This window comes from Haliotis cracherodii, unplaced genomic scaffold (assembly GCF_022045235.1).
Source record: "Haliotis cracherodii isolate W230 unplaced genomic scaffold, xgHalCrac1.p SCAF_2, whole genome shotgun sequence".
NCBI lineage: Eukaryota > Metazoa > Mollusca > Gastropoda > Lepetellida > Haliotidae > Haliotis > Haliotis cracherodii.
Genome location: NW_027266275.1, coordinates 33,118,097 through 33,132,730, shown reverse-complemented (window position 1 = coordinate 33,132,730; position 14,634 = coordinate 33,118,097). Strand labels below are relative to the sequence as shown.

At 40.4% G+C, this 14,634-nt stretch overlaps 1 protein-coding gene across 1 annotated transcript; it reads right to left on the bottom strand.

Annotated features, from left to right (window-relative positions):
• Positions 1-10,799: 10,799 nt before the first annotated feature.
• On the bottom strand, positions 10,800-11,676 carry LOC139469676 (neurogenic differentiation factor 4-like). Its single transcript, XM_071251915.1, has one exon. The coding sequence runs from the start codon at positions 11,674-11,676 to the stop codon at positions 11,119-11,121; it is 558 nt and encodes a 185-aa protein (XP_071108016.1). The 3' UTR covers positions 10,800-11,118.
• Between the last annotated feature and the right edge of the window lie 2,958 nt (positions 11,677-14,634).

The following is a 14,634-nucleotide window of genomic DNA, read 5'->3' as shown; positions in this document are numbered from 1 at the left end:
AGAGATGAGGGCACAGTAGAGAGTACAGCACACTGAATGGCGGTTGACAGACCTGTATTTCACTGGCTCACTGTCCGTAAATACTGGTCACATTTGCAAGCACGAGCATGCTTCTGGATTTAGGTAACATCTTCAAATGTTTGATTTTCTAACCTGCAACATTGAACAGGTTAGGTTAACGTGAGGTGGGACACATCTCAATGGCACACATTCGTATATCAATGTTGTGGTACAGAGTGCATGTATGTTTTAACAAACTGTGAATATTTGGATTGAAACAGTGTGCATCTGAGTATTTACATATCGGGCATACGTAGATTGACACAATGTGCATCTATATTGTAACAAACCGTGTATAGGTGGATAGACACGGTGTGCATCTATATTGTAACAAACCATGCATAGGTGGATAGACACAGTGTGCATCTATATTGTAACAAACCGTGTATAGGTGGATAGACACAGTGTGCATCTATATTGTAACAAACCGTGTATAGGTGGATAGACACAGTGTGCATCTATATTGTAACAAACCGTGTATAGGTGGATAGACACGGTGTGCATCTATATTGTAACAAACCGTGTATGCGTGGATAGACACGGTGTGCATCTATATTGTAACAAACCGTGTATACGTGGATTGACACAATGTGCATCTATATTGTAACAAACCGTGCATAGGTGGATAGACACAATGTGCATCTATATTGTAACAAACCGTGTATAGGTGGATAGACACGGTGTGCATCTATATTGTAACAAACCGTGCATAGGTGGATAGACACAATGTGCATCTATATTGTAACAAACCGTGTATAGGTGGATAGACACAGTGTGCATCTATATTGTAACAAACCGTGTATACGTGGATAGACACGGTGTGCATCTATATTGTAACAAACCGTGCATAGGTGGATAGACACAATGTGCATCTATATTGTAACAAACCGTGTATAGGTGAATAGAGACAGTGTGCATTTATGTGTGCATGGGTGGATTGACACAATGTGTATATGCGTCTTAATAAAATGTATATAGTTGGATTGATAGTGTGCAGCTATGTATTAACATAGTGTACATAGACGGATTGACAGTGTGCAGCTATGCAAGAAATTCTTGACTGGATCAACGAGGAAATGATCAAAGGTAGCTAACACCCCATCCTCCCCAGTCTGCTCCACATCTTCAAAGTAGTCATAAATTTCATTAGCTCGTCATCAAGCCTCTTTTATTACGTTCGTCTACGTCAAGGCAACCAAGCGGTAGTTGCGCCGCCATTTTGGAAGCGTGCGCATGCGTTTCGAACTGTTGCAAAATTAATTTGCTTTCTCTAAGTGATTCGTGGCTTGCAACGCGCCCCTAGACTACCAGTTGTCGGATTTTTGTGGGGCCTCGGTGGCTAAGGGGGTTAGACAACATTCCTGAAAGCCTTTCAAGTTACAAATGTACCAGACGCCAACCTACACAATACATAATGCTCGAAGTGAAAATTTTTATGTGCATATGCGGAAAATATATTCCCTTATGTACTTGAAAAATCATCATATTCACATCAGCAATCAGACTTTTACCCGTGTTGAATGCAGAGTATTTTTGTATTTTTAGCGTATTCCAGAGGTCAGCTTGTAGCATATCATATTGTGTAGAAATACAGAGGGACACTGTTGACTTGAGTTGGCTAATACAGCAATGTGTTTCTCACGGCCTCGTAATGTTAATGTCACTGTTTGTTTGATACCAAGTTCTTTTCACCCATGAGCTGTCGTTGCAATCCATTGTGAGTAATCGTCACATTATGCAATGTAGCATTGAAATGATGTTCACAATGCATAAAGGCCCTGATGTAAACAACTATGAAAATACAGTAGTAGTAAAATGTTTATTAAAGTGTCACGCGCACAACATGTACAATATAAAATAGATGCACAAAAGACAAAAGGTGTATGGAGTTCGTCCAGCCAGAAACTGGCTTATGAGACACTATATACAATATAAACAAAATATATAAACAAAATATATAATGTGAGATGTGGGAAATTTAGTTACGAAATCAGAAGACTCACAGGAAACAACAACACACTCCTCTATTCAACAACGAAAGAAAAAGAAAGGATAGAAAGAGAGAGAGGTAATTCAATAATCATGGAGACGACCGTAAAATTTTAAAAAGCATTGCGGCAAGCAATTTTTGTAAAACGTTGGAATTTATTAAGTAAATATATTTCTCTTCTTCACATATCACAATAAAATTTCGGTTGTTTTCTTCAGCTGCACAATATAGCTGCGTATGGACTTGCACACCACTTGATTTTTGAATACTGTTCAGAACATTTTGTATTTCTTACCAACTGCACCTGTCACCCACACGCACAACCGTTAAAGATTGATGTGATGGGACTAAAGATGAGAATGTGATCATACGACGATCGGTAACTCGTAATCAAATTTATTTCATCAATGAAAACCTTCAAACATTCACGAAGGACATTTGGGTTTCTAGAATTAAAATAATCTTATGAACCTGTATAAGATTATTTAAATTCATCTTTGAATTAACAATATAATGCTTATTGAATATAGTTCAAGTTATAACTTTGTTATAATTTGGAACGTTGTTGTTTTCGCTGCATCCAGGGACAACAGCATTCCAGGAGCTACACACGGAAATGTTAGGTGTATTGAGGAATACACCAAATACACCAGGGGCTGTGAATGATGCAAACGTAAGTGCAGAAACTGTTGTTAAATACCATGAGCAACTAGATCAAGTATCTTTTGATCGTTTTGTGCTTTATTTATCTGTCTCTAAGTTTCCACCAAACACCTACAAATATATTATTGTTAGAATACAATGTAAAACGTTATCTTACATGGAATATTTAATATTAATTTGTCTCTTCGTCTCTTCAGTTGAATGAATATATATATATATATAATTATATATATATATATATATGTGTGTGTGTGTGTGTGTGTATATATATATATATATATATATTCAGAATTTGTTTTATGTTGCAGAAAAGTGGATTAAGGCAAAACCAAAGAAAGAGTGAGTGAGTTGGGTTTAACGCCGCTTTTAACAGTATTTCAGTCATATCACGGCGTGTCAGCTTAATGTGGGAGGAAAGCCCGAAGTGATGCAGGTCTCAGACGTTTACCACTTCGGTGAAACCCACGAGCACGGGTATGGTGCTGACACACCTAGAAACATAATTGGGGTGAACCGGGATTCGAACCCACAATCATAGGTTTCTGGCGTGCCCTAGGGCAGCACCAAAGAAAGAAGATTCTGACAATCAATAATTTAGAAAGGTGTAACAGTTGTCTAAAAATATTAAAATCTCCACAGAACTGAGTCTTGAAGTTCTTTGTTGACTGAATGTTGAAGCCATGGCATGGATTACCATGTCGGTCATTGGTATTGTGTTTTCTGCAGTACATGCCTGAAGGGTGTACAGTCCCTGACTATTAGTCTGTTAGCTGGTATGTCAAGGCGTGTCAGCTTACTGTCGGAGGAACCCCGAAGTGATGCACGTATTAGACGTTCGGCTAGGGGCACGGATATGATGCTGACAAACCTAGAACCATAATCGGGACGAACAGGGATTCGAACCCACGATCACTGGCTCCTGGTGTACCAAAGGGACGCAACTCTACACGGCGAATTGAAGTGCCACCGACGACTGGGCTACCCGTGACCCCTTTTGGCATTACCATCTTTGAAAATGGTGGTACTGGCGGTAACAACCAAACCCTACACTGATCCGAGTTTTCAAGTTCAGCATATAAAACTCCTTCCAGCACAAAATATAAGTGATTGGTAAACTCTCTAAAATGGGTGAGTGAGTCAAGTATAACTTTAAACCTCTTATAACAATATTCTAGCAACATCACGGCTTCACACATTGTACCCATGTGAACTTCAAAATGAGGTTATTTACAATATATTCTGACGTTACCTGGTAATAGTTACCATAGTAATATTGTTACCATAGTAATATCCTATGGTATTATCCCTTAATGAAATTACTCTCTGAGACATTGTAGGCTATAGATGTAGTAAGACAAGTCTTCATATATTTCTCGTTATGGAATTATCCTTCCACATATGAAGGTAGTTGATACAAAACCATTATTGCATGTATTATATAGCATACCAGATTCAAATATCAAAGAATGTCCTCTTCTCGAAATATTTTAATATAAAATCATATAAATAGTGACTATTGGCCGAGTGTGTTTCCATATCGTAAATATCAGGAAATCAAATCCGGGTTGAATAGGTCTTCAGCAACCCATGCTTGTCTTAAAAGGCGACTATGCTTGTCGTACGAGGCGACGAACGGGATAGGGTGGTCAGGCTCGCTGACTTGGTTGATGCATGTCATCGTATCCCAATTGAGTGGATCAGTGCTCATGATGTCAATCACTGGATTGTCTGGTCCAGACTCAATTATTTACAGACTGCCATCATATAGCTGGAATATTGCTGAGTGTGACGTTAAACAAGAAACAAACAATGCTATCGACAAGTTAACCAGACTGCCTGAGCTATTAAGTCACCTCTTACACTTGATTATTTACAGACAGCCGTCATATAGCTGGAATATTGCTGAGTGCGGCGTTAAACAACAAACAAACAGTGTCACTTCAGAAGACATGTTCCTTTTTATTTTTAAATACACTTAATGATGCGTCTGTAAAATATCCCAATTTGTTAACTTTAATTTAAACTATTGTTCAAATCATATTATAACAAGAGCCGATATGACAAATATTTTATTACAGGGGGATCATTTGAAAAAATAGTGTTCTTGCTACCCATGAGATGTGTATAGAATATTAAAAGGCATCATTTTCTTTTAAATGATTTAATGATCAAATGACCTCATATTTAGATTGTCCGGACTCTAAAAAGGTCGAAAAGTAGCTAGATCGCTGTTTCCCGCTGTCATTCCCAGTGCGTGGTCACTCGCACACTTCAAGTCGATCTAAGTACTTTACAGCTAATGGTGTTTTGGTGTAATAAATTCTATTTAATCATTGAAAACAAATAATTGTACTGGATGTTTTTAAGTACACAAGCACGTGAAGTATTTGACACCGCTCGTCTCTCTTTCGTCACACCTGTCAGCGGCTATATACAATAACAGCGTTACACAATGCGCATCACTAGGCGACGAAAACATCTCATAACACAGAGTGGTGGGTTTCATGTTTCGCGTCGCAGGGTCCTATTTCACAACATGTTTACGTGTAAATGTCTATTTTTTGTAGATGTTTATCCGGCTTAGACAAGATCAAAATACCAATTAAGTTGTTGTTTATATCAACAAAATAAACATTGTCTTTCTTTAAACAATCAAATGTGAGGGTCAAAAGTCCATTTATTTTCTACATCTAACACTACATAATATCACTGCATCCCAATTATGTATATCGATGTTTATGATGCTAAACACTGGATTGTCTGGTCCACACTCGATTATTTGCAAACCGCTGCCATATAGATGGGATATTGCTGAGTGCGGCGTTAAAGAACAAACAAGCGAAGAATACAGTACTTTAATAACGACTGAGGTTACCACGTCATACCTTGTACGGCGCAATGGTAGCTAATGAAGTTCCGTAAAATCTCTGATTGAATCAAATTTACAAGTTCAGTGGCTGATGTGGACCGCACATGCTTCATTTAGACATCCGCACAGACCATTCGTGACCAACTCGTGTTATTCCGGGACTAGCCGAATAGCGACACGTGCCCCTCTGATGGCCATTTTTGCGACCGGGTTCCGTCTTGGCGCAAACGGGCATACCTAAAACAATTGTCAACTCTTTGCGTAATGGTTCACATATATTTCCCTATATATTGTATATATTTCAGATGCAAGTTACAGCACATCGGGAGATGCGGAATTATACAGTATGATTGAACACATTTAACTGTGTCTTGGGTATATTTTAAGATGCAAGACATATATAAAATCAAAAATTATTTCCGAGGGATTCTTTGACGACGAACTTGAAATCATACGCGCATTCTGATTGGTTTGTCGTATTTTCGCACATAACATTCATCGATAGGGGGACGAGTCTTCTTGCAGGTGACGGAAAGGGGCGAGTGGTGACGAATGCCGCACAGACATCAGTTGCCCTACAATAACAAGTGTTGTTTATACCAAATGTATCAGCAAGTCAGAATTATCCCAACAGTCGTGGATGGCCAACATAGACGCCATCGTTCATTCTCGGTTATTGTTTGTTTGTATGTTGTTTAACGCCGCACTCGGCAATATGTCAGCTATATGATCGCGGTCTGTAAATAATCGCGTCTGGACCAGACAGTCAAGAGATTGACATCATGAGCATCGAACCACTCAATTGGGATACGATGACATGCATCAACCAAGTCCCGTTAGTCGCCTCTTACGACATTCTCGGTTAACGGAGGCCCACGATGCAAGGAACGGCGCTTCAGAAAAACACTCATTGTATAACGTTACACCTAATTTATAACGGACGTTAGCAGGAAACTACTATATTACAAAAATATTCATATCATTATTCACAGTTTTCGCAACAGCGGTATCAATAGCCTGATCAGTATTTTATCGTATTAAATGGCGGTAACTATTTGAGAATATAGTTGTATTGCCAAACAAATTACCTGTCAAACCCAAAAGATCATAATTAACTTTTTGCCTTGTGTTACTGCTGGGGTTGTAAACCCATATGCTCTTGTGTCAACCTGCCTCTGTTCTTTGCAGGTAACCCCCAAAGTTGTGTTGCGCGCGCCGTTAAAAGATAGCCTCGAGGCAAAGCTGGTCTAGCACGTGCGACAGATAATCTTGCCCAATAAACTGGTCGGCTATTGTTCTCGGCCGTTATCAATCAGGAAAACGAAACGAAATGACATATTTATGAAACTAATATCTAAACTTGCATAAATACCGCGTTTTCACGTTCAGATGAAAGTCGACGAGATTAGTTAACCGGAGGGTGTTTCCCCCACGGGCGGTAAGCACGAAACAGCACACTCGGGCCGGGCACCTGCTATCTACGTCACAGACACAATTTCTGTGTTTCATGATTTCACAAATTTTCATTAAAAACGTTGAATATATTCCAAAAAAAGTTTACTTTTATTATAAAAACGTATACGTCATATGCCGTGTGGAGTACCAACTGTATTACAGTATGTTTTCGTGCCTTCAAATAGTATTTACTAAAAAACGCAATCGGTCTTACCAAATCTTTCCAAAGCGTATTTTTATTTCTTGTGAAGCCGTCATTGATTCCGCATGCGTACCACTGACGCGCCAGCTGAGGCACCTGCCGGATCAATAACGCTGTGGTGGTAGAGAGAGAGAGAGAGAGAGTGTGTGTGTGTGTGTGTGTGTGTGTGTGTGTGTGTGTGTGTGTGTGTGTGTAACAGAACACACACAGAGAAGACCGAGAGAGGGAGACAGACGGAGAGGGAGAAGAGAGTGAGAAAGAGGAGAGTGAGAGGAAGAGAGAGAGAGATTTAACACAATAACAACATAGATCACCCAAACGTACATAGCATTAGAGACCGTGAAGAATCCGGGGTAGAATAGGTCTTAATCAACCCATGCTTGCCATAATAGGTGACTATGCTTGTCTTAAGAGGCGACTAACGGGATCGGATGGCCAGACTCGCTCACTTGATTGAAGCATGTCATCGTATCCCAAATTGCGTGGATCGATGCTCATAATGCCAATCACTAGATTGTGTGGTCAAGGCTCGATTATTTACAGACCGCCGTCATATAGCTGGGATATTGCTGAGTGAGGGGTTAACAACAACAAACAAACAAACAAACAAAGCATAAGAATATAACTTTTCTCCCATCTGCCTAATTATTACAAACACCACATATGTACTTACTGAGATCAGCTCATGACAACCCCAAGCACTTATTAGCTTATTATTTGCAAACTCGGTACTTTCACATTTCTTGTGTGACGATTGTCTGACGATTGTCTGATGAACATATATTCTGCTCTGTGATTCGGCTTGACGCCGTTTGAAACACAATTCCAGTTGTATCAAGGCTGGCCAGAAAGAAGCTGTGAATGACGCAGATCGGCAATGTTAAGCACTTTGGTGAAACCTACGTCCATGGGTATTTAGCTGACAAACCAAGGATCATAATCTCAAATCAGAGGATACTGACGCTTCTAAGGGACGCAATTTTGCAAGGCGAATTGTTGCGTGGTAGACGTCTCGGCCACCTGTGTCCACGAGTCACACATACATATACATGGGCTATACTAAACGCATATTCATGAGCGCGTTTGTGAGCATGCCATACATATTACGTCATGATGCAAGATCACGGTATAAAACAGTATATCTATACCGTCCAAAACTTCACAAATGTTGATAAATTCATGTTCTGGGTATATTCTGAAACAGTTTTTCCCTTCCATCCGAGACAATCAACTAATTTCAAATAAACAAAATCACGAGATACGACAAAAAATGGCAGGAATATAACAGCTTGACTGAGAAAAAAAATGTTTCACAATTTATGTTCTTTGTGTTACATAACCGACAAAATATTTTTAATGAAAACTCTATTTTTGTTGTTTTTTTCAACCACAAGACCTACTAGAATTGTGAAAACAAAATCCGCAAACCATAATATATTATAAAAACAAGACCTTTGCGCATATGAGAAATATCTGTATATCCGTCTCGCCACATGTAGTCATGGTGAAGATGGATCTCGACCAGGTCTTAATGATTTTCTCATTTCCAAAAATAGACTTGGTACGGAGGGAAGTTTATGTTTAGTATTTAGTATTTGTTTAGTAGGTTACTCTGCGCTGGATGTACTGTTGGATGTTTCTGTGTCAGAATGTTGAAGATGGGACCACTGGCTCGGTCGTAGGTGTTTTAAACTTTGGCTCACTCACTCACTCACTCACTCACTCACACACACAAACCGGTGATTAATATTATGAGCAACGTCCCATGCCGTCGGAGTACGATGTTACACAATCAGCTGAATCATAGAGTATTACCACCGGCTTCATTAAGTGACTGAGTGAGGTTTGTTTAATGATGCTCTTAACAGCGTGATGTGGGTCTTATACATGCACCGCTTTGATAAAACGCACGTTTACGGTGCTGACAAACCTAGAAGCCTAATCCGAGAATTCGAACCCACGATCATACATTTCTGAGAACCACCTCAGTCCCTCCGATCCAATTATGTCGGCTCTACGCGACAGGTAATAGAGACTGGGGGACCTAAAGAAACGCGGTATCCGTGGGGCCCGGTCCTGTACCAGCTGTCATTGTCAGCTGTACAAGTGTTGTATTCACTTTAGCAGACACGTTTTGGCAAATTGCACAAAACAATCAAGCCCGACAAATGTCCTGTGTACATTCAGAGAATAATGTAAAATCTTAAAACCCCGTTAACCCAGACGGTACCGTTTCTAAGGAATCATTCAGATTTAATAATGACCGGAAAACTGAATCATTCCTTCATAAATATCCCTGTAATTATATAGTCCACAAAAGGAATCGTCCGAATATGAGGTGTCCAGACTAGAGATGCTCCATGTCATGAAATAATACAAACCAGTTAATTATATAAAATAGTTTATTAATCAACAATATATAAACCTCCATAAAATCATCAGCAAAAATATAATATTGAGCAATATGGATAGTGAGTCCATACACGACTTTCAATAATCTGGCAGTGTCATCATTGTTCTTACAAAATATGTTATTGAGACATAAAATATAAACTCAGCTATGAAAAACCATTGGCCGGTGATACATAAGACAGTCATAACATTCAGTTGAAGTATTCTTACATGTATTTGTCACACGTTCAGTGGGTTTCCCTTTTGCATAACGAATTATAAATTAACAGCTATTTACCCCTACTTCGACATAAAAAACGTATCAAGTCACGCCTGTATGCTTTGCATCCGACAGTGTTCATAGTTTGTGCCACGTGACATCACGTGACCGACAGCCTGTCACGCGCCTGATTGACACTCGTTGTCAAACAGGACATCCGTGACGAACCAATCAGACACCATTATAGCTGTTTCAGTGTAGGTTTGGGGTTAACAGTTGTCACTTCAAATCACAATTACAATTGTAAGTGCGCTTAAGATGCGAGCAGATTCTGTTTCCCCGTCGGTTTGCTTTTCAGGGTACTGTAGAGGAGGGTTGAAGATGGGACCACAGCGGATCATCGTTGTCACGTTGAATTAACAGGTACAACCTGTCACAGCGTGACAATATGTTATCAAAACATATCCCTGGTGGGTTGAGATGGCTAGATTTGATAAGAACATATGAACATAGAAATATAAGTGTAATTGTCGTGTCAAAACCACAAAGAAGGGTCAACGAGTTTCAACTTCCAAGTCTGACATTCATAAAATCACTGCAGCCTTCGACCTTATCGCCGAATCTAGGATGGTAAATTGGCTATGATTTCAAGTCAATGATGCAATTCAATTCCATTTCAGTGGACATGTCGTTTCTTCTCTCATAAAGGTCTGGTACTCCATTCATATCCAACACACAGAAAGAGCAGTTGTAAGCGTTGCAATGCATCTTTGTCGCGTAAGAGGTTCTAGATGAGACTGCAGTCATGCATAACGCCGTGTTCTCGCGTACGTCCATCACTTTGCCACGAGTAGCTTTCTCCAGCAAGCACGCGCCACTTCTTACCTACTTGTCATTTCCGGCACGCTCTTCTTCAGAAAAAGATGAGGATGAGGACAGATGTTTGTGTCACCTCGCTGCACCTCCATCCGTCGTTGAAGACAAACACAAAGCATGGCCTACCGTAGCGTGTTATATCATCTTCCTTTAATGCTGGATCATCTGTCTGAAAGAGAGTTTAAATAGTTTTGTCCCTCTATCAAAGCGTCTGTGAATAGTCACCAGAGGTAAAAAAAAAGCTCGCAAGTCTCTATTTCACGCACCATCAGAAGGCTACAGTTCCCCAAACTCTTTCATACTTTGAAAGTAAAAAGTAAAATTCACAATATGAGCACCTGTCGGGTTTAAGTTTGTTGCGGGTGTATGACCTTACACTGTAGGTGCAGTGTTCAGTTTTCAACCTTGGTCAGCAGATCTGAGAGAGTCTGAATGTACGTCTGTGCCATCTGGAGGGTGTCGTATTTGGACAGTTGGCTGTCGTCACTGCTGGCGGGAATAACTGCACGAAGACGATCGAATGCTACATTCAAGCCCTCCATCCTCCTCCTCTCACGAGCGTTGGCCGCCAGCCGTCGACGTCGTCGTTCATCGATGCTGATGTCGGCGTCTGAAGTTGATTGTCGTTTCCGGGGAGCTCTCGGACACTTGTGGTCAAGCAACTTCGTCTTGTGTGGGGTGCATCCTGACCACTGGTCGTCCGATTCAGAAAGCGGGGAGAAAGTGAAAACGTCCCCCTCACTCCCAGAAGCGCTTAGTGGGGTCAAGGGAGTGCATGGCGGGGTCTCCGCTTCAGATAGATTCCTGTTTATAACCGCTTGAACATCGTCAGTAATATTAATTCTGAATCTGCTTGATAGCATCTCCGATTCCAGAGTAATGTTCAACACTTTCTGTCCTGATGGTACAATCTCCTCTGTGCTTGCAAGGTCTCTAAAGTTGTAGCTCATCTTCTCTATCTTTCAATCTGTATCTTCTTTATGTGATGACAACAGGAGAATATTATCTAACTGTATCAGTTACACTGCTCAATGAAGCTCCGGGCAGGATACTCATAAGCGTACCTCCTACACAGACTTCACAAATCGTGTCTCACCTTTGAAATTAAATGTCCATATATCCACGTCAACTGGATGAATATACTTCGCTTATGAGATGAAGCAACTGCTTTAAAACGTTCAGCTAACAAAGGTAAACATAAGCTTCCTTCAAACACAGTTGATGTTGACGACGCGGGAGACACAGCTTGTCTTACAACCCTCCGACGACGGTAAATAATGTATGAGACATTACCATCCTGTATCCCAGTACAGATCAACATATCTTTAGACACTGCTCTACATAAAACAGTTTGTCATCCAATGAGCTGTCCGTCGAGGCTGAGCGAGCACACGGGCCTGTGGTGTGCCATACACTTGTCGGAACACTCAGGGATGCCCCCTGCCTTTGTCACGCCCACAGCTCTCGCTCCGTACAGCCCCACGCACTCAAACTTTAAATCTCTTTGTAGTTACAGATGTTTAAGAGAACCTTCTATCGCTTGTCAGATTCACATCACGAATGGTTTCAAACCATGTTCTTACACATCTCTGTATGTTCTCATTTTCCAGAGCAGGTGTCGTCGATGGTAGAAAAGTGTTCAGTTGATATGTTATAAAACTATAAAATCTCCTTTAAAGAGGACAAGTTTCATAAGAAGGTGTTTAACAGTAAGACTCCACATCAAACGGAAATGAAACTATTCACTGCTGATATTAGCAGCTTCAGGCAACACTTGTGCCCGTTCAAACACTTACCCTCCAAACATGGTATTACAATTACACATTTCTGAGGGAATAAATGATAAACGACGATTTGGTCTATTCGTCTATTTGTTCATTACGAGGTAATCAAACGAGTCACAACACTGAAGAAATGAGTTTTAATTATGAATATTTCAGCAAATCTGTACAGGCAAGTGTATGGTGTGAGCGGAGATGGAACACTCATCGGCATCCAATAACCAAGGCCGTAGTTAACCTTTTTTGCTGTTTTGCCGGGGGGGGGGGGGGGGGGGGGGGGGGGTGGGCGGTCAAATAAGATTATTCATTTTTTATTCAAGTTAACTGTCACAAGGAAAAATGTTTTCTGTAACCCCCACCACCCCACCCCCCCACCCCACCCCACCCCCAAGGCTGGCTACGACACTGTTGATGCATTAACTGTTCTTTGGATTGTTGCAAATGGCAGTATTCCTTCAATCTGTGTACGGAAGGTTAAAGAGGATGTTTCAAGTATAAGGTTGACAAGGAGTACTATAGGTCTCATGGTCGCAAATGTTTGTAATCATAAAATGTGTCTGTACTTGTGTATAAGTTTTATTTTAGATGCAAGGCTGTGTAAATAAGAGACGCCCTATAATTTGAAGAGCCGATGTGTCTTTTGGGGTGTTTAGAATCTCAGGATTACACCTGTGCCTCCTTAAATAGCAGGAACACGATGTATGGTTCATAATCCTGCGTAGGACACACTAAAGGAAAACGATGATCATCTTATGCGAATCACATCCTGGGGAATGGTAGCCGACTCGGCCTGCAACGCAAAAGCCAACTGCTGCAACGTCTGGGGCTGTAGCCGTCTATCCAATTCATCCCACAGGTGCTCTATCGGGTTCAAATCCGGGGACCTCTTGTGATCCGTGCTGTATGCGGTCGAGCGTTGTCCTGCTGGAATACACCGTTGCCGTTGGCTGCAGTTGGGAGGACCTGTGGTAGGAGAATTTCATTGATGTATCGTTGAGCCACAAGATTGCCCTGGATATGGACCAAACCTGTCCTGCCATGATGAGAGATAGCCGCATAATTATGTTTATGACTTGTCTGAATCAGAGATTTCAGCAATTTCTTATGAATATTTTGTCGCTTTTATTTAATCAAAATGTGCTGAACAATGATTGAAGGCATTGAATATATTACATTTATTATACAATTTCAATTTAACAAATATTTCTCGTAATTAAAGTGGCGGTAGAGTGGCACAGTGGTTGAAGCGCAAACATTGGATGCAACCAGTGTACATTTCTTCTTGATGAGGGAGATGGAATTATATATGTTTCTAAATGCATACATGAAACTCCCTCATATACCTTTTACGTGCTATGATTTATATCGTCAACGCCAGGGAATAACCACTCTGGAGATCCGCCGAAACAGATCCAATTGGGCGTGAGGCCAAATAGCGGTGAAAATTACATGACATGTCTAACTTGCATGTCTTGACTTAGTGTTTTTAATTTTTTTAAAGAAGCACCATCCACGTCACTATTGTAGTGCGCATGTGGTAACAGGCAATATGCTATATTAATACATAAATGTGATAAATATGAAGTCAATTGTATTAAGAGTTATATGGAAGAAGTTGTATTGGCATGGTATTACTATATACACAAATATATGCATAGATATATATACATGTCAAAATCTCATGGAATGTACATCAATCATGGCATCTCTCTCTGTCTCTCTCCCTCTCTCCCTCTCTCTCCCTCTCTCTCTCTCTCTCTTTGCTACATACACACACACACACACACACACACACACACACATACATACATACATACATACATACATACATACATACATACATACATACATACATACATACATACATACATACGTATTTTGGGACCTCTAAGTGTTAGCTTTAAAAGTGCTGTTTTCCAATATCTCTCTCCCTCTCTCCCTCTCTCTCCCTCTCTCTCTCTCTCTCTTTGCTACATACACACACACACACATACACACACACACACACACACATACATACATACAGACATACATACATACATACAGACATACATACATACATACATACATACATACATACATACATACATACATACATACGTATTTTGGGACCTCTAAGTGTTAGCT

Bases quoted from the DNA above. Each gene is read 5' to 3' on its own strand.
- LOC139469676 (XM_071251915.1), bottom strand. From the start codon at position 11,676: ATGAGCTACAACTTTAGAGACCTTGCAAGCACAGAGGAGATTGTACCA.